This window comes from Coturnix japonica, chromosome 2, assembly GCF_001577835.2.
Source record: "Coturnix japonica isolate 7356 chromosome 2, Coturnix japonica 2.1, whole genome shotgun sequence".
Taxonomy (NCBI): domain Eukaryota; kingdom Metazoa; phylum Chordata; class Aves; order Galliformes; family Phasianidae; genus Coturnix; species Coturnix japonica.
The window spans coordinates 70724115-70742148 of record NC_029517.1 but is presented as its reverse complement, the minus strand read 5'-3'; the positions used below and the strand labels follow the sequence as shown (position 1 = coordinate 70742148).

The window sequence follows — 18034 nt, the reverse complement described above, 5'->3', positions numbered from 1 at the left end:
GCAGTTCTCATTTCTTTCAGAAGAAAACTTGACTCCTGATGCTGCTGTCAGCCACAGCAATAGTTGCAAACTCAGCTGAAACTTCCAAATACATTCCCATTTATTTATATCTTGGAAGTCTGAACTGAGGCACAAACCACAAAGTGTTTTATCAAGGAAAGGAGCAAAGCTATTACAACATACTTGTTACTGTGCAGGAGCTTTTTGATTCCTCGTGCCCTCCTAACTCTGAAAACACAGACTGTATTATCAGACCGATGAGCTGCAAATACCAGCTTCTCCTTTCTAACTGAACCAGAGCAACTTGTTGGACCAGAAAGAGACTCTTCACAAGATCTGTGATTGGCTCAGGCCTAGAGTTTTATTCAATCCATTCAAAAAAATAGACAGAACTATAAGGTGGCACATATCGTCAGAGAGTACAAAGGTCACATCTTTCTTTATACAGTTGAATTGAAATCCATAGATTAAGACAGTGACATAATTGCCCTGGGTGAGAAAATAATGAAGGGACTCTGGGGAAAGAACAAAGTCTTCAGATAAGCAGTTACACAAACGTATCTGATAAGCATAACTTCTTCTATAATCTATAAAAATATAAACAGCATTTTAAAACGTCTTTAGGTATGTTAAGGTCATCTGACCTGGCATTAATGTCCTGACAGAAAACGGGGCCTGGACACGTCAAACCACACCTAGGAATCCATGCCTGGCCACAACTGAAAAGCTGTAGGGGCTTCAAACAATACAATGTAATGAAACAAACAATACAATCCAAAGGAACACAAGTACGACGCTCCTCCTCCCATACAAACTCCTCATCTTTATTCTGTATTTTTCTTAACAGGGCGATGACTAAGAGAAAAGTGGCAGCGCTCCCACACTAGTTGTAACTCTGGATCAAATATCATTTGCCTTTCCCAGAAAGTAACGTTACTGGGAAGTGTGCCAGTATCCAACTAAGGGCACTCCAATGCCATGTATGTTTTACCTGTGCATTATTACTTCAACACAGACAGTAGCATGTGACAGGATGACAAGTGCAAATTACAAGGGCAGAATCTTGGCTTCCTGGATAGCAGAACTAGGCAGTAAAAGTACTTCATAGACAAAGAGAAAACAAAATAGAACACCAACTCATCCCAGTGTTAAGGAGCGGGATGGAGGGTATTCCTGGCATAGCTGTCATAAATGCACCTTCTATTTTTTAAGGGATGCAATCTGGTAAGCGAAATACCCAATCTCTGTTGCAAGGTCTTACTGTTTCAACATGGATTAAAATGTTTGGACACACTGAATACATTGGTTACGGGTCTAATAACATAATTTCGCTTTTTCCAATCCTAAATTTATACTGGAACAGCTTCCCGATCAGCTGTGCATTTGTATAGCAGAGCATTTGATATTGTAATTGACTAGCACATATGCCAACAACAGCTGATATTTTCCAGTGAAGTGATCTGCAAGTGAGAAACAAAACCAAAGGGTCAGGTTTGAGATAAAGGTTGGACGTTTTGAACTTTGGACAAAGTGACAGGTATCTTTGATTCTCCTGGTGCTGGCGCTTTTGTGACTGGGTTTGCATGGGCTTTTATATCTGCTATCCTCTCCTTAAATCTTTGCTGGAGGTACTTTTCTTCTTTGGAGTAACTTTTAGCAAAAGCAGCCATCAGCAGACACGCTGCCATGGCGGTTCCTCCAATGCAAAACAAGATTGCTCCTGACAGCTTGCATATATCAAGGGACCCATTAAACTGAATGGCACGGGTATCCACTACAACAAAATCATCTTTGCCGAGAGCTTCGATTTTCGGTGGCACAAGAAAACCCACTACAAGAACCATTAAACCAATCAGCATGAAAGCCGTCCCAGAGACGAGTCCGACCTGGAAAACAGAAAATGTAACAGTGAATACGATCTTTTAGGGTTTAATTTATTAAGTGGTTCTAGAGAGCCTTTACATTCTAAGTGTCTTGCAGTTACAGTTCCATGTTCTTAAGCCAACATAACTTGTCAGCTATGGCTTTATAATTTTTCCAGCACAATTCAACAGTAAGTACAAAACCTGATTCATATAGGATGGCCCTACCATCAGAGCAGAAAGGCTGCATTAGATAATCCCCACAGATCCCTTCCACACCTGAATCTGGCACTCTCAGATTCTCTCACCTGATCTTCATGGAGGGCTTATAGTTGCTTGGGTTTCTGTTGTCTTTTATTTTGATGCTTGGTCACACAGAGGCTGGGTTATTCCGTTAACCTACCATGACCATCTGTAATGACTTGATGGGAGTATTACGCTTGGAATTTGGGAAACCTGCCCATAATAAGACTTGTATGTTTCAGTGACAGAGCTCCTCGTGACAGAGAAACCAGAGGATCCAAGAACTCCAGAAGTCCCTTGGAAGCTCGTGTATTTTGGTACAGACAAACAAGTCCTGTGCTAAGAAAGACTGTTATTCAGTCATCACAATGAAAACTGAGCAATTAGGGTTTTCTGGATGAATATCTAAAATCATTAGTTACATGCAGACATAAAACCATCAGGGTTTCTCTCCCCAATAACCAGCAATGGGCAGTACCTTCCAGAATGCAGAGCTCCACCTGCTCGGCGATCTCTGGATCTGAAAATCATCCTCGTACTCCCAAATTGAAGCTGTGCAGTCCTCATAAAACTGATGCAGGTAGGACCGAACTCCATAGCGTTGGTAACCTCCCTCGCTGCTGCCCTGCACATGCTTGGACCCGCAGATGTCAGCATAGGAGCTCATCCTTCCTGCCTGCAATGAGAGATTTCATGCAAAGTGGATCTAATAATTGACATGGTAAGGAGAGGAAAGTTGGCTACGTATGTTCCAGGTGACATGAAGAAAAGCAGCCTTGGTAACGAGCAGTGACTCAGCTCAAGCAAACCTGGGTGAATTGGAGCCTGAAGGTTTCTGCAGAAGCATCCCTCCAATACACAGAATGCCTGGTCCCAATCCTTCACACTTAGTGATGGTTTCTCTGGAGACTGAACAAACAGAAACTTCTAGGCAGACAGCATCTTTCAAGGGCTCATACTGCCTTTCAGGCAGACTCCAGCTCTATCAGTTAAGTGGAGTTTGCAACCTCACAGATATTCTAGCTGCTGAGTGAGCTCTTTAATGTCTTTGCCCGAGCTGAAATGTAGGACTAAGCACTGAGATAACATTCACAGCCATGAGAAACACTGGCAAAAATAAGTCCTAGCTAGATTCAAACTGCATTTCAATATAAATAGTTAAAAATAAGATGGAATGCCACGATACCACTGATCTGCTCACCAAAGGGTGAAATGCAAATACTCTATTTGCAGCAAATTGATGCTCCCTTAGAGAATTCAGTGCCCAGGCTCATGCTGACTTTTAATAAAAAACTGAATGTTATTAGCTGTTTTCATAGCAGACAATGTTCCCTACTCTTTCCACTTCACTGAAGTTATCATAACACAGAAAATTTGTGTTTACTTATGCAAGTCCCAGATCTGAACTTGCACAAGTGTGACGCTACTGAATTCATTACAGTAATACCAGCAGGTATAAAAAAAAACTCAAGCAGCAGGTCAGTGTTATTTAAGTTGACTTGATTCTCTTTGAAGAGTTCAAAAAATCCTAACCCAAAGGGAACTGCTAATGAATACCTGAATCTGAGTGTCACAGCTCAATTTACAACCTTTGCACCGTTGCAACTGGTCCATCCAAATGCCACTGCAATTTTACTTGGAAGGAAGGATTCATGTGGTCACTGCAACCAGGACCTTCCAATTTTGCAGGTTCAGGTCCCTTTGCCTTTCAGGAATGGTTGACCTTGAAGAGTATGAGATGCTTGACTATGTGAGAAAAAAATATATATATATACTTTTGCATTCAATTTAAGCAGGAGCCACCATGTACCAATGAGGAATGGCAGTCACCTAAAGCCCTTGGTTCTGAAACCAGTGCTGGTATGACCATGATCTCCTAGACTTATGGAATTTGGCTGCATTCTTGGTCAAGTGACAGAGGGCTTTGCTGTTTTCTCTTCATTGCAAGCAGTAACCTCAGCTATTATTTACTTTGTACGTTTAATATGAATTTAGCTTGAGATTTCATGATCTCAAAGGCAAGCTTCTCCTTTATGACTCATGGTGAGGTTTCAAAGCTCTCTCAGAAGCAAGACCTCAGAAACAGGAGGCCCCATGCCTTTGAGCCTGAGGGTTTGCTTGCTCCCTGCTAACAATGCAGTGCTACTGCCCTCCGGAGCACACACGGGGCACTGTTCTTGCCAGGCAAGGTACATGGAAACCTTGGGACTGCAGGAAGGTCTTACGCCTGCATGGCATCAGCTGTCAGCTTTGCATCCAGGCTACCACATGCGCAAAGCTGCCCAGACAGCTGGCAGACAGGCTGCCCAACCACTGCTGAGGGCATGACACCGCAAGAACATACCCTGAAACCTTACAGGGAAACTCTGGCAATTATTCTGTTTTTCAAGGCTGCTTGTTCTTTTGCCAAAGAGGCCTTTCAATGTCCCTTGGGAGTCTCTCCTGCTGTTTGTTTCCTGACTAAAAAGAAAGGGAAGAAGAAAGTCCTCTATTTTTTTACTGCTACTAAGTCTTCAATACCAAGCTAGCTGCCATCTTCTACAGAATAAGAACTGAGAGAGCTCTGCCTATCCAGTACAGAAATATGTTTCTCAAAGAAGCAAATGTGAACCAAAAACAGAACAACATCATCTTAAAGGAGAACTGAGGCAAGATCATCTATACATACAGTACTCCAGTATAGCAGGAGACATCACACAATAACAGGAGAGAAGGCACCGTTCCTAGGTCCAGCTGATTTGGTAACATCAGGGCATGGAAGGACCAAACCCAGTATGGCCAGATAAGGCATAAGTCAAAGCTCTCCTGTTTTGCTCCAGCTGCCATCAGGAGACAATTGGAGAGCTTTTTCCCCCCTCTCAAAGTCTGGAAGGAACCAGCAACCACAGTTTGTTACTATTAATTCAAGAAAATACAGTGTAATGTGACAGAAATCTGGGCAAATATATTTCTCCTGGACTCACAGCACTGTCTGTATGTTTATTTGTCAAGAGACATACAGGACGGTTTGGTGTTTCTAATGGCTTGATAAAGAATTACCTGCAGGAAACACATAGCACATAATCACTTATATTATGCGGGTTCTTCTTCTTTATCAATCTGAAATGCTAATTGGTGGCTTTGGTCAGAGGTATAATGTGCAAAATGATAAATAAGAGCTTGGAAGACTGAATACAAAGCAAAACAAAAGGATGATCTTTTGGTTGAAAGACCTGCGATAGCATCAAGTAGTATGACCTTTTAAATTGAAAAGAAACAATACTAAAAAGGACTAGATCAAGCCACATCATCAATTCTTCCTAAGCAATGCAGAACTGTAGTTTTACTTCATGTTTTCTTTATGCTCAGACTCTTCCACTTACAATAAGAGATCTCATACCTTTTGGAAAACCTAATCCCTTAGAGAGATGGGAAGAAGGCTTCCCAGCCCTACATGACTCACTGTAGCAGCGAGATGGTCTCTCCTCTCGGCTGCAGTGCAAACATCATGTTGTGGTTCTTGCTATGTACTGACAAGGCAGAGGAACTGGAACAGAGCATGGTGAGAAAAATCACTTTTACTTAAATATGGAGGAAACACGTCTGCAGCTATTTACATTGGATGAATAAATACTGCAGTAGCCACATCCTCATGAGCGTCGGTGTCTATTTGCATGTCTCACCTCCGTGGCTGAGAAACTAAATGCTGAGATGTTGGGAAACTTGCTAGGCAGACCTACATCAAGCATAGGCTTAGAGCGCGCATCCAGGCCACAGGAAGCCATTTATCTTCACACCTTTTTTCTGCATCTAAACCCGAAGCGTCTGGGAACACGTGGGGCAGATGGTGGCAGCTCCAAGCCCGCCACTGCGTAGTAGCAATTCATCCCCTAGCAACTTTTGTTTCCATGGCAAACGCTGTCCTGTTTACTTTGTGCTTTACTATTCTCCACTGATCCTGAGAGATGAGACCGGATCGGTGAGCAGGCAGATAAAGAGATGAGCACCCTCCTTGATAAACTACCCCATAACTTCTCCAATTACTTTGCAATACTTCTTACTGAAAACGCTTCAAAAACCCCACAAAAACAAACAAACAGGAAGAAAACCAATATCAACAACAAAAAAACTAAAGAGAAAAGCGGGAGGGATTTCAGATGAGCCACCGCTATTTGACATCACACAGCCGCACCGCTGTGAACAGCAAACGTAATTCGCAATGACTCCAGCGGGTTCCCAGACACGCAGCCTCTGCCTTGTCCAGACGTACACGCACATCGCGACCCTCGATCCCCCAATTTAGCGACAGGAGACCGATATGAAGGTCGCACACCAGCACACACCGCAGCCCCGGGCCATCCATCGGACCGGGCCTGGATCAGCCGCACGGTCCGTCCCCACAGCCCCGCCCGCCCTGCCCTGCCCCAGCATCAGCCGGGCCCGCTCTCGGGCTGCTGCTCGGAGCGGGGCTCTCTCGCTGGAGAGCGGCGGATTAAACTAACGGTGTTTCCTTTCTACTTTCAGTCTGCGAGACGAAACAACTCGGCAGCGCGCAGAGCCCGGCGGAGGACCGCCCGCTCGCCCACCGACATCCCCGCACCCCCCTCACCCGGCAGGACCCGACCGGCGGCAGCGCCCAGCGGGCCCCGCTCTACAAGAGCCGCCCCTCCGGAGCGGTCCCGGCCGGGAGACGAAGAGCGGACCCCGCTTAGACGGCGGGCTCCGCAGAGAGAAGCTCCGAGCCCAAGTTGTCCGCGGGGCCGTGCGGGTTACCTGTCCCTCTCGCCGCTCCCCCTCAGCCGGCTGAGCAACCGCAGCGGCGCTAGCTGCGGCTCTCTCGGCCCGGTCCCATCTCCGCTCTGCGCCGCGCCGGCCTCAAACACCACGTATTAAGCACGGCCCGGAGCGCCGCTCGCACCGTGCCTGCGCAATGAGAGACGCCGCCGCCGCCGCCGCCGGGCCGGCCGGCCCCGCCGCCTCCGCCCCTGAGGGGATCGGCGCGGCGAGGCGGTGTTGGGAGGGAGGTGGGAGCCGAGAGCCCGGCTCCGCGGTGAGGGGGATCTTGGGGCCTGCCAGCCGTCTGGGGGGGTCAGCGAGGAGTCCCGCCGTGCCGGTGGGCGGGGGAGCGTGGCTATAAGACTCGCACAGCCCGGGACAGGCACTGAAGGAAGGTCAGCTCTGCTGCTGCTTTGTGCTCCCGGGGCAGAGGGTAAAACCCACCATCTCCCTGGGCAGCCGGTTCCAATACCTCACCCCTTTTCTGAGAAGAAATTTTTCATAACATCCAACCTGAACCTCTTCTGGCATAGCTTGAGGCCATTACCTCTCACAGAATCACAGAATTGTAGGGGTTGGAAGGGACCTCTAGAGATCATCGAGTCCACCCCCCCTGCCAAAGCAGGTTCCCTACACCAGGTATCACAGGTAGGCATCCAGGCGGGTCTTGAATATCTCCAGAGAAGGAGACTTCACTACCTCCCTGGGCAGCCTGTTCCAGTGCTCAATCACCCTTACTGTAAAGAAGTTCTTCTGCACCTTATCACTAGTAACACAGGAGAAGAGGTTGACCCCTATCTTGTTACAAACTCCTTTGAGTCAGTCATTGAAACTGATAAGGCCTTTCCTGAGCCTCCTCTTCTCTAAAATAAACAATCCCAGTTCCCTCAGCTGCCCCTCATAGGAGCCCTCACCTGCTTTGTTGCCCTTCTCTGGACACAGTCCAGATCCTCAATGTCTTTCTTGTATTGAGGGGCCCAAAACTGAACACTGTGCTTGAGATGCAGCCTCACCAGGCATTAGTACAGGGGAGTAACCACCTCCCTAGTCCAGCTGGCCACACTATTTCCAATACAAGCCAGGATGCCATTGGTCTTCTCAGCACTCATTTACACTTGTTCAGCTGGCTGTCAGCTAAAATCCATGGATCCTCTGTGCAGTTTACTAGCCACACTGTCCTAAGCCTGTAGGGATGCACAGTGTTGTGGCCAAAGTGCAGGACCTGGCACTTGGTCATGTTAAAGCTCATGCAATTGGCCTCAGCCCATTGATCCAGCCTATCCAGATCCCTTTGTAGGGCTTTCCTACCCTCTAAAAACTTGGTGTCATCTGCAAACTTACTGAGGGTGGTATCAACAGGTTGGCTGTTCATCAGGATAGGGTTTCCAGTAAGCAAGTTTGAGGAAGTAAGGAAGATGGCAAGGGATGAGCTACAAGGCATGGCAAGATGCTTAGATGTGAAGCTGCTATAAAGTTTCCCACAAAAGGGCAATATGCACTTTCTCTGGGAAAATAATGATGGGAGCATCATTCTGAAGAGTCATTTAAAATACAATTTAAAGTACAGACCAAAATATACAAGAATTATGGAAGTGATTTAAAGCAAAATGGTGTAATATTAGCTGAAGTAAAAAAATCACCTTAGCATTTGAAGAAGAATGTGAAAGTAGTGGTGCCTTAATTAATAACGTTATTAAAAAGAATAAATTTATTAATTAAAATAAATTTGGGCTATTGCAAACAAAGGATGTTAGAAACAGCTATTAAAGAGAGCTAATAAGGGAGGACATTTGAAGGAAAAAATGCTTATTCAGGCAGTTTCCTCTGTCTTCTTCGAAAGCTAGTATGTCTTTTTCATTTCAAATGACGAGTAACTCCAAAAGTGGTATTCCTGAACTGAGCACACCTACTTCCAGAGCAGTGTGCTATTCAATGAGTATTAGCATACTCTAGCCCAAAGCATTTAACAAAGCAGTAAACTGGGAATTATTTTTGTGTGTGTGGGGGGGGGGGGGGGGGGGAAAGGAAAATACAATGAAGCTGTAAGTGGATGAAAAACACCAGTCTTAGAAGAAAGTTCTTTTTTGTTTGTCCTGTAGTATCACTATTATGACTGAATATTACTAAGTTAATATCACTATTAAGACTGAATGCTGCTTTATGCCAGATCAACGAGATCTCTTCTATAGAAAAAGTAATTAATGCACTCGAGCTGTCTTCTGTTCACAAGGTAGTTTCTTTTTTGGTTATTTTAGGTTATTTTTAGGGGGAAGTTTTTCACACAGAGGGTGGTGAAGCACTAGAACAGGTTGCCCAAGGAGGCTGTGGATGCCCCATCCCTGAAGGCATTCAAGGCCAGGCTGGATGTGGCTCTGGGCAGCCTGGTCTGGTGGTTGGTGACCCTGCACACAACAGTCAGGTTGCAACTAGATGATCATTACAGTCCTTTTCAACCCAAGCCATTCCATGATTCTATAATCAGTAATTAATACTGACAAGTAGAAGAAATATAAGAAGTATGAAATGCCCATGTTAGCCTAGCACAATTTCATTTCCTGACACAGGAGAAATATACTCAGTAAACCATGACAAATAAGTATTATACCAATTGGGATATTTGCAATAATATTGAAAAGGATCCCTGAACTGTGAGTTATCAACCTTTGAGGTTAAGAACTGGTAATCTCAGAAGGTGCTTTTAGCTTGGTTCAGGGGGAGGGAAAAGTGGTTTTTTGGATGTACAAGTGCAACTGCATTGTACCAATAAAGATCAATACTGTTTGCTGTTGATGCCCTTTGAGTTCTGTCCCATCTAGTTTGCTTGCAGTTAGCACCAGAGGCAAACAGCTGTTGCTGCTGCTAGATTCACCACTCCCATCACTGTCTCCAGCCACAAGGCACACATGGCTGAGCTGGAAGGTGGCTGTGCTAGTGATGGACACCACCTGAGACTAAGAAATGAAGGAGGGAAAGGGGAGAGGATATGTTTGTAGAAGGAAGTGGAGGAAGCTGTATGTTTATGTTAGGAAAGCTCTGGACTCAGTCTGATACTGGAACTTAGCTTGAAGCGTAGTGACCTTGGTTATGAGAGTCAGTGAACAGAGGAGCGTTCATTTAGCTGAGGAATTTTTAATATCATTATAAAGGTATTTTTAGAATGCCAGTATCTGTAAGTCTTACTGTGACTTGTGATGTGAGTGACTGTTTTATGAAAGAATTTCCAAATCTACATTATTCTCAGTTTTCAGCTTTCATAAGATGTGGACTGCGCTTATAGTGAGCTTTTCAGCTGGCAGTGGCGTTAAGAGCAAGAGTAATGTCTTCCTGTTTCAAGCTGTGGATTCTATTAACTTGAGTTTTTCCTTTGTGGAGAGGCAACTTATGTTAAGCCTTATACTTCCCTTAGCTTCCACTGGCCGTGCTAGAGGTTTCTGATGGGCAATAGTGAGCATGCTAAGGAAAAAATACCATACTGTTGAGTGCAACTGCAGTGGGGGTGGTGGTGGTTGCCATAGAGTTTACAGGCTTCTCTCTTGCTGAGAGGCGAAGCAACAACACAGATTGGTGAACACAGTTTAGTTTACTTCTGGTAGCCTGTGCTGAACAGGAGGAATTGCAGCTTCTGGGAAGCATGTTTCTCTTGTAGCAATATACTGCAATTGGTATGATGCTCATGCTCACCAAGCAGCAGATGTTTGTCTGTATTTGTCCAGCAACTGTGGCAAGCTTCCAAAGGCTGTTCTGTTTTATATGCTGCAGAAAACCTTGGCCAGAACAGTTCTGCCCTAGTGACGTTGTTGGCACCTTCACCTGTTCTGTTTCTAGTTTCTGGCTCATCTGCACCTGAAGAACAAGGCTCTGTAATGCTCCCACTTCCTGGGAAAAACTTTAGTTGTTTTAGGAAGTTTTAAATAATGGTGTTTTTTGTTTTGTTTGTTTGCTTGTTTCTGTGTGCACAGAAAGATGTGATATTATTTAAAAAATAAATAAAATCCAGATTACAGGTGAAATTCCCATCCCACAGAGTTGTGTAAGGTCACATCCATGTGTTTAAGGGAAATCCTCAGATTCATGTCCTGGATGTATTTGTACTCAATTTATTTCTGTGTTTGGGTGTAAAATGACTACCTATTTATGGAATTCCTTGATACCTCTCTCCATCTCAAATGAAACTGAGCAACACATTGGTGATGTCTTAATGAGACCTGTCCCTGTGGAACCACAAGGAGCGGCTCAGGTATCTAAAGGGGATCCATTCCTTCTTCACTGTGGATGGACAGTGGGAGAGCTGTTTCCAGTGCAGAAATGGCTAATAGAGGCCAGAAGTAGCAGGAGCTAATAGCTGCTGTTTGCCAGGAGCTGCTATTGCCATTTAGATGGTACATCTGGGTGAGAAGAAATGCTGGGGAGAAGTGGGGTAGAAGGGGTGGGGTCAGCTTAGGTCTGTAATACTTTTCTGGTGATCTTTTTGCAGGCACAAGGATTCTGTGAGGATAAAGGCAACAGTTTTGCATCTCTTTCTGTTGTTTTTCCCATATGACATTAAGAGCAGATGCCCATATTACAATGTCCTGTACCTGTGCTATTTTCTGACAGCAGAATCTGGAGGACAGATTTGTATCGGTGAAAATTCAACAAGGTTAGTTCAGGTGACATGAGCACTGTATGTGAAACTGTTGATCACAGCCTGAACCTCTGATTGACCACCTGAGGCAAGCAATGAATCAGCTGTGGGAGCACAGGTGAAGGTAATTCAGCTGTGCTACCAAAAGGTCTGGAGCCTGGATCCATTTCTCCTGGATATCATTTAAGGGCTGACTACCATTAAGGCAGGGTCTTTTTCTCTGGAGATCAATCCTTTGTGGAGTTTACTGTGAACCTTCAACATTGGTGAGCTTTTTCCATTTATCACAGGTTGTCTTTCTATTACAGTAGTCTTTCATACAAAGCATCTGTTTAACTTCAGTTTACCTATCAACCGTATAATTGTGTAACTGCACAAGCACCTCTGTGAATATTTTAAGTTCTTGCCTGCCTTTCTTCTTTTGTAATGTACTTGGTGTCCATCTCCAACTACCTTTGAAGCGGCAGTGAGTCTGACTGGTCCTGTTGGAGGTAATCATTGTTGTTCACCCTGCATACTGACTTGAATTAGGGACCCAGAATGGCTGCCACTGTATTTCTCTCAGTAATATGAGACTACCGTTCTGTTGGCCTATGTTAGCACCTAGCTGTATGAAGCTTCCATTTCAGCCCTTGAGGAGTTTCCATAGGTGTGTGCTCTGCTGCACTGCAGCAAGTGACATGATTTTGTTGCTCCCTATAAAGTGTACTTATAAAAGGTCTGCTGTGGAGGATAACTTGAAAATGTTTTTTTATTATTTTTCTTATTCTAAATAAATTACTGCCAGCTGCTCCATTACTGTTTGTTTTGTCTAAAAATCTGTTCTTAGCCATTTATTTTTCAAATGCTGCTGTATTTCTCAGTGCTTTCCTGAGAATGTTCTATCTAGCAAAAAATGACTAATTGTGGTGATTTTTTTTGTATTCTGCCATCCTAAATCTTTTATATTGGTGTTTTCATCTATTCTCTGAGCTGGTAATAAGAGAAAGGGATTTCTTAAAAATCCACACCATAAATCAGCATGTTATTTTCTGCTCTGAATATATGTGGGATAGGAACTGTTAGTTTTCTTTTGTTCTAGTTACTCCTGGTGATCTTGAATATTCTGGTACTAGGCTGTCCCATTCAAAATACAAATAGACAAGTGATTGAAGACTTGAAAATAGAGTTTGCATGATGGAGTGCATGTTTACCTGTGAGGGGATGTTAAACAAAAAGAGATAGGAACCAGGAACTAGAAGTATTCTAGTGACTCAGTTTTACTCAGAAACTACTTCATTTTGGAATGTTTGAATTTCCACAGTTCTTCATGAAACCTGCTTTCTGTTTAACCCAGCTGTTTCCAAAGAATCTGTGGCAAAAAGGTTTAATTTAAATCCAAAAAGGATGCTTTCTTGCCACAGCTAATACTACTTCTAGACGGTCACGTTGTTTTAAAATGCGCTGCCTGTGATGATGAGTGTTTAGGAGCTTGGGTGAATTTGTCAAATTTGGTTTCTCAAGGGAGGTATAATTCAAAGTTAAGAGCAAGTGAGGGCAAGCAACATCAAATCAGTTCAAAAAAATTAGATGTGCTTGGTTTTCTTGGGAGAAGATATGTTAGATACATTTAATGCTGAACATCCCTATAATCTTCCAGCTAGAACAGCTGCCTTGGGTCTGAGTCTTCAAGTGTGCTGAGCCTTGACTGCCATGTGCAGGAAGTTCTGTATTTGTATGAGTTAGGCCGCATCAAACAAGTTCCTCTCTCTGTTGAATTCCTACGTCCTGTGCCTGTGAGTTAAAATGTGTGAAGCAAGGTGTTTTTGGTAACTCTTACGTGTCTGTGCTTTCCATTCACGTGTGAAGTTTCTGGTGGTGCTTTCTGCGCCACACTCTTGAGTTCTTTGTGTTTTGGTGCCCATATGGGGATGGAAACATTCAAATACTTGACCTCTCCTGTGAGTGCCAAGTGTCGTGAATGTGACATTAATATCTGCTATCAAAATGTCTTGGACTCATAGCGTTTTATTCAGCTCATTGCTATTCTAGAAGCCATTATGCTGTTTCCTCTCAGCTTTTGATACAGTGGATGACTTTTATAATGCAGTCCTTGTAAGTTTATTATGTAATTACTCTGTAGTTGGTCTCTCACTTACCTTTATACATAATCTGAATGCTGACAGCGTAGCAGACTGAAGGTGCTACACAGCATAATCAATAATAGTGGAGCTTTAAAAGGAATAATTTTGTTATAAGGCCAAACATAGACAATAACAATATTACAGTGCTATTTTTTTCTATGTGTATAGGAAATCACTGTGAACATCTGTGCAGTGTAATTACCAGGTCACAGCCTGAACCAATGGTTGAGCACCAGGTGAGAAGGCATGGCTAATGCAGGGAACTCAGGTGCCAGCTGTGTACTTGAATGACCAGAAGGAGTGGATCCATTCTCACTCCCTCATTTTAGGGTTAGCAGCCAAGGGAGCAGCAATGTGTTCCTCTTAAGCTGTCACCAGTCATTGGAAGGGTTGAGTAAATTTTCTTTTTTTTTTTTTTTTTTTAATCTTACTATTGCTCTGTGGAATTTGTATTCTAATAAAAAGCACTGTCAATGCTGCCTTTGGTCATGTAATCTGTTAATCAGATAGAACTGGCATTGTGTGGAAGATGCTCTACAAAGTTCTGTGTAAAGGAACCTTATGGTTCAATAAGTTACATACTTATGTTGACTAAACCAGTGTAGTCACTGTAATTTGAAGTAATTAGTCATTTGTTTATTTTAAGTGCCTGCTGTTAGCCTGTCATTAGTACACTACTAATCTGTGAACCCTGTTTAGAAAACACTGCTAGATTTTAACAGTGAAAAACTCCAAACAGTTGATCCCCTGAGGACAGTGAGGAGGAGTAGAGGAAGAGTCTTAGGTCTTGTAACCAGCTACATAATGACTTTCAAGCAAATACATCAAATTGCAACCCAAAGACAGTACCTATATGGTCTCATACATGTTTCCTAGACTGTTTGACAATCTGTCAAAATGGCATCTGATGTGGAAGCGTGCATGAAGTAAAGATTTCTCCACTGAGGGCGCACTGCTGGCTCATGACCAACCTGTTGTCCACTGGGACACCCAGGTCTTGCTCTGCAGAGCTCTCCTCCAGCCACTCAGCCCCTAAGTTGTATTGATGCATGTGGTTATTCTTTCCCAGCAAGACTCTTCACTTGCTCTTGTGGAACCTCAAGTTCTCTTTGCACCTCTTCAGTCTGTCCAGGTTTTCCTAAATGGCAGCACAGCCTTCAGGTGTGTCAGCCACTCCTACCAGTTTTGTTTCATCAACAAACTTGCTGAGGGTGAGCCCTATCCCTTCACTCAGGTCACTGATATTGAACAAAACTGGACCCAGAACCAGCCTGTGGGAAATACCACTACTTAAAGGCCTCCGTCTAGACTCTGCACTGCTGATCCATAGTATTATGCATCTGTTCTGATGTAAAGAACCTTCTTCCTCCTGCTTTTTGTGAATAGAAAAATGCTTTTGCCAGGGAGCTGTGGAGCTGGACTGAAGCCTATTTCCCCAGTTGTTTTTTTTTCCTCTCCATTTCTCAAGTGGAAACTAAGAGGAGCTCTAGTACTGGTATAATATCCATTGTTAATACAGGTACTCAGTTGCATATTTCTTACATATTTTGTATTAGGCAAAATACCATTTTTCTTGCTCGTTGATGGAGTAGTTCAGAGACCCTTAAAGAATGGCTGTCAATGGACAATGCTGTTTTGCTGGCTGAATCATCACAAGCAATATATTGCTGTGAGGGAGAAGGCCTGATCACATTTTCTTCTCTCTGTGTCTTCTTGCGTAATGAGCTATATTTAGAAACTGCTTTTCTTATCTGCTGACTCATCTGTGTCAAAAAGAAGAACGTTACTGTCTTTTTTAGACCAAGGGAGCAGTTAGAGTTCTTACAACACAGGGCACCTCTTAGAAATGGAAGCAATTGTCTCTAACTCAGTGCTTCTATAAGATGCATGTATGTCAGTATATAAAACAGGTTCTTTATTGTGATTTGGCCTACCTTGACTTCATATGTAGGGCTGCATGCCTGCCTGTCCCCACCTTTTCCACCATCCATCCTGCGTATTAGGAACACTCTTTGTCCTGTGTTCTTGACTGTAACAATATCCTGGCACTATTTGGCACAGTGCTAGGTGACATGGGTCAAAAATGTGTTGGATGGTGCACCAACAAGCATTGTTCCAAGACTCTATATCTACCTGCATCCCAGTTAGTTCACTAGTACAGATGTGACAGGCAATAACAAAATTCCAATTTAACATTCCTGACTTTTAGTCATGTCTGCCTTCTGTGCTGCTTCTGTGTTCATATCCAGTTCCTGTTTCTGAATCTGGAAGAACTTGGCTTTCTGTTAATTAGAGTACTCTAATTATATAGTAGAGTTCTCTACTATAATTCCCTACCACATAAACTTAAAAAGTTAACTCCTTAGTTGACTCACATGTCAAAAGACTATATTTTCTTCTGCATCAACTGTGTTTGTTAAATTCATTGATAATCAAGAAATAAATTTTTTGCTTGCACAAAGGTTCTGCTGAATGCTGGGAGTATTTGACCTCTAAATTATCTCATCCAGGTTGCTGTGAATTTTAATTATGTGTTACGAGCTAACTGAATTACTTCAAAATGTTTTCTTAGGCATTAACACTTCCCTCAGGTGGTAAGGTTCTCTGCCCTTTTTTTTTTTTTTTTAATTTTTTTTAAGCAGAAAAGCCATTAATAGAACACCAGTGTGGTTGCTGCTGAGCAATGGATTTTCTTAGATTCTATCCTCTTCAATTTTTAGTGCTGCGGGCAATTACATCTGTAATTGCTAACTATTCATAGATCTTGATGATATAATAAATTCTGAATTATTTTAAAGACATACTTTTAACTCTTTCTCCTTTGGGCATATGAGGAGAGTGTGTATGTGTTCTGGACTAATGAATTTCCTATTCTTGTTTGCTATGTTCAGAAATTACCACAGATCTTGCCTGGGCTGGTATCATTCTAGAGTTTCTGAATGGAACAAGGCACATAAAAGAAAGTTCCTTTTGGTAGTAGGAAAGCAGCAATACTTCACTGCATTTAGTTCTGAAACCCAAAAAAGATCAGGAAAACATGAAAAACCTTTCAGAAAAAAACACAGGAGTTAATAAAACTAAAAGCTTTCAGAAATATGCCCTATAAAACTGGTGGTAATCAGTGGCCTACTAATATTGCAGAGAACAAGATGTGCAGAAAGAAGTGTTTTAGTCTTGATAGAGATTTTCTCCTAACAGTTAAGTAATTAAATCAAGATGTTCTTAAAATTAGTATCCTAGAGAGATTCCTTAATATGAGCTATCTCTGTCAATTCTTATTGTATAATTAGTCCTGTCCTACATTTTTGATGACTTCAGTGTCTCTTCAGTGGGAGAAAGGCATACTTAAAAATTCTCAAAATTACACAAAGGTTTTGATCTATGAAAGCGCTATGTGATAGTGGGATTTCAATCCCCCAATATATCCTTGAAAAAGTATGAGGTCTCACAAGAATCTAGAATTATGACCCTAGAGCCATGAATTTGAGCATAAAATTGTTCCTATGTTTTCTGAAAATTAGATTCTTAAGGTGATGAATGTCTCAGCAAACCTCTCTGACCCCAGAGATCTATCCTCAGACATTGTCCTTCATGTCATTCCTTCCAGCACAGTGCCTAATCTTGTCCAGTATGTCACCTTATGCTAACACACTGGACTGCAGATAAGGTGGGGTGTGTATAAAAGCAAGCATGCGTTAATTCTTACATCACAGTTATACCTTCTGAATATGTTTTCTCATGTGCCTCTTACAGTGGATAATAGGTGATCTGACAGGACACAGCAGTGCTGATCAAACTGGGCTGGTGTTGTGGTTTAACCTGGCAGATGGCTCGGCAATGCACAGTTGTTTGCTCACTCCCCCACTCCCAGTAGGATGGGGGAGAGAACTGGAGGAACAAAAAAAAAAAAAAAAAAAAAAAAGGCAGAACTCACAGGTTGAGATCAAACTGTTTACTAACAAAGAAAAAGAAAAGATACTAGTTTTGATTATGTGTATGGCATGTGTGTACATATATATATATACACACATGAATACATATAAGAAGTGATGTACAAGAAATTGCTCACCATCTTCTGTCAGATGCCCCTGAGTAGTGGAAGAGAGTGAGAAGAACTCCCACTCCCTTCAAAACTCTTTCTGTATGCTGTTGTATGGCAGGTATGTCCAACCTGCATACTGTGCGCAACCCAGCTCAGCTGAAACTGTGAACATTAGTGTGTTATCGACATTATTTATTTTTCTAGAACCAAAAACAAAATAACATCATACCAGACACTCTGAAGAAAAGTTCTTTCCATCTTCACGAAGACAGCTGGCTTTGGAAATACCCAATAGAATGGTTCATTTGGAAGGGATCTACTAAGATTGAGACCAACTACTTGAGCGCTTCAGGGATAACCAAAAGTTAAAGCACATTAATGAGAG

The 18034-nt window shown here is 42.8% G+C and overlaps 1 protein-coding gene across 1 annotated transcript; it reads right to left on the bottom strand.

Moving 5' to 3' along the window:
• Positions 1-337: 337 nt before the first annotated feature.
• On the bottom strand, positions 338-7054 carry NRSN1 (neurensin 1). Its single transcript, XM_015854779.2, has 3 exons — positions 6858-7054; positions 2584-2781; positions 338-1886 (listed from the first exon to the last, which is right to left on the bottom strand). The coding sequence occupies exons 2-3, from the start codon at positions 2770-2772 to the stop codon at positions 1488-1490; spliced, it is 588 nt and encodes a 195-aa protein (XP_015710265.1). The 5' UTR covers positions 2773-2781; positions 6858-7054; the 3' UTR covers positions 338-1487.
• Positions 7055-18034: the final 10980 nt, after the last annotated feature.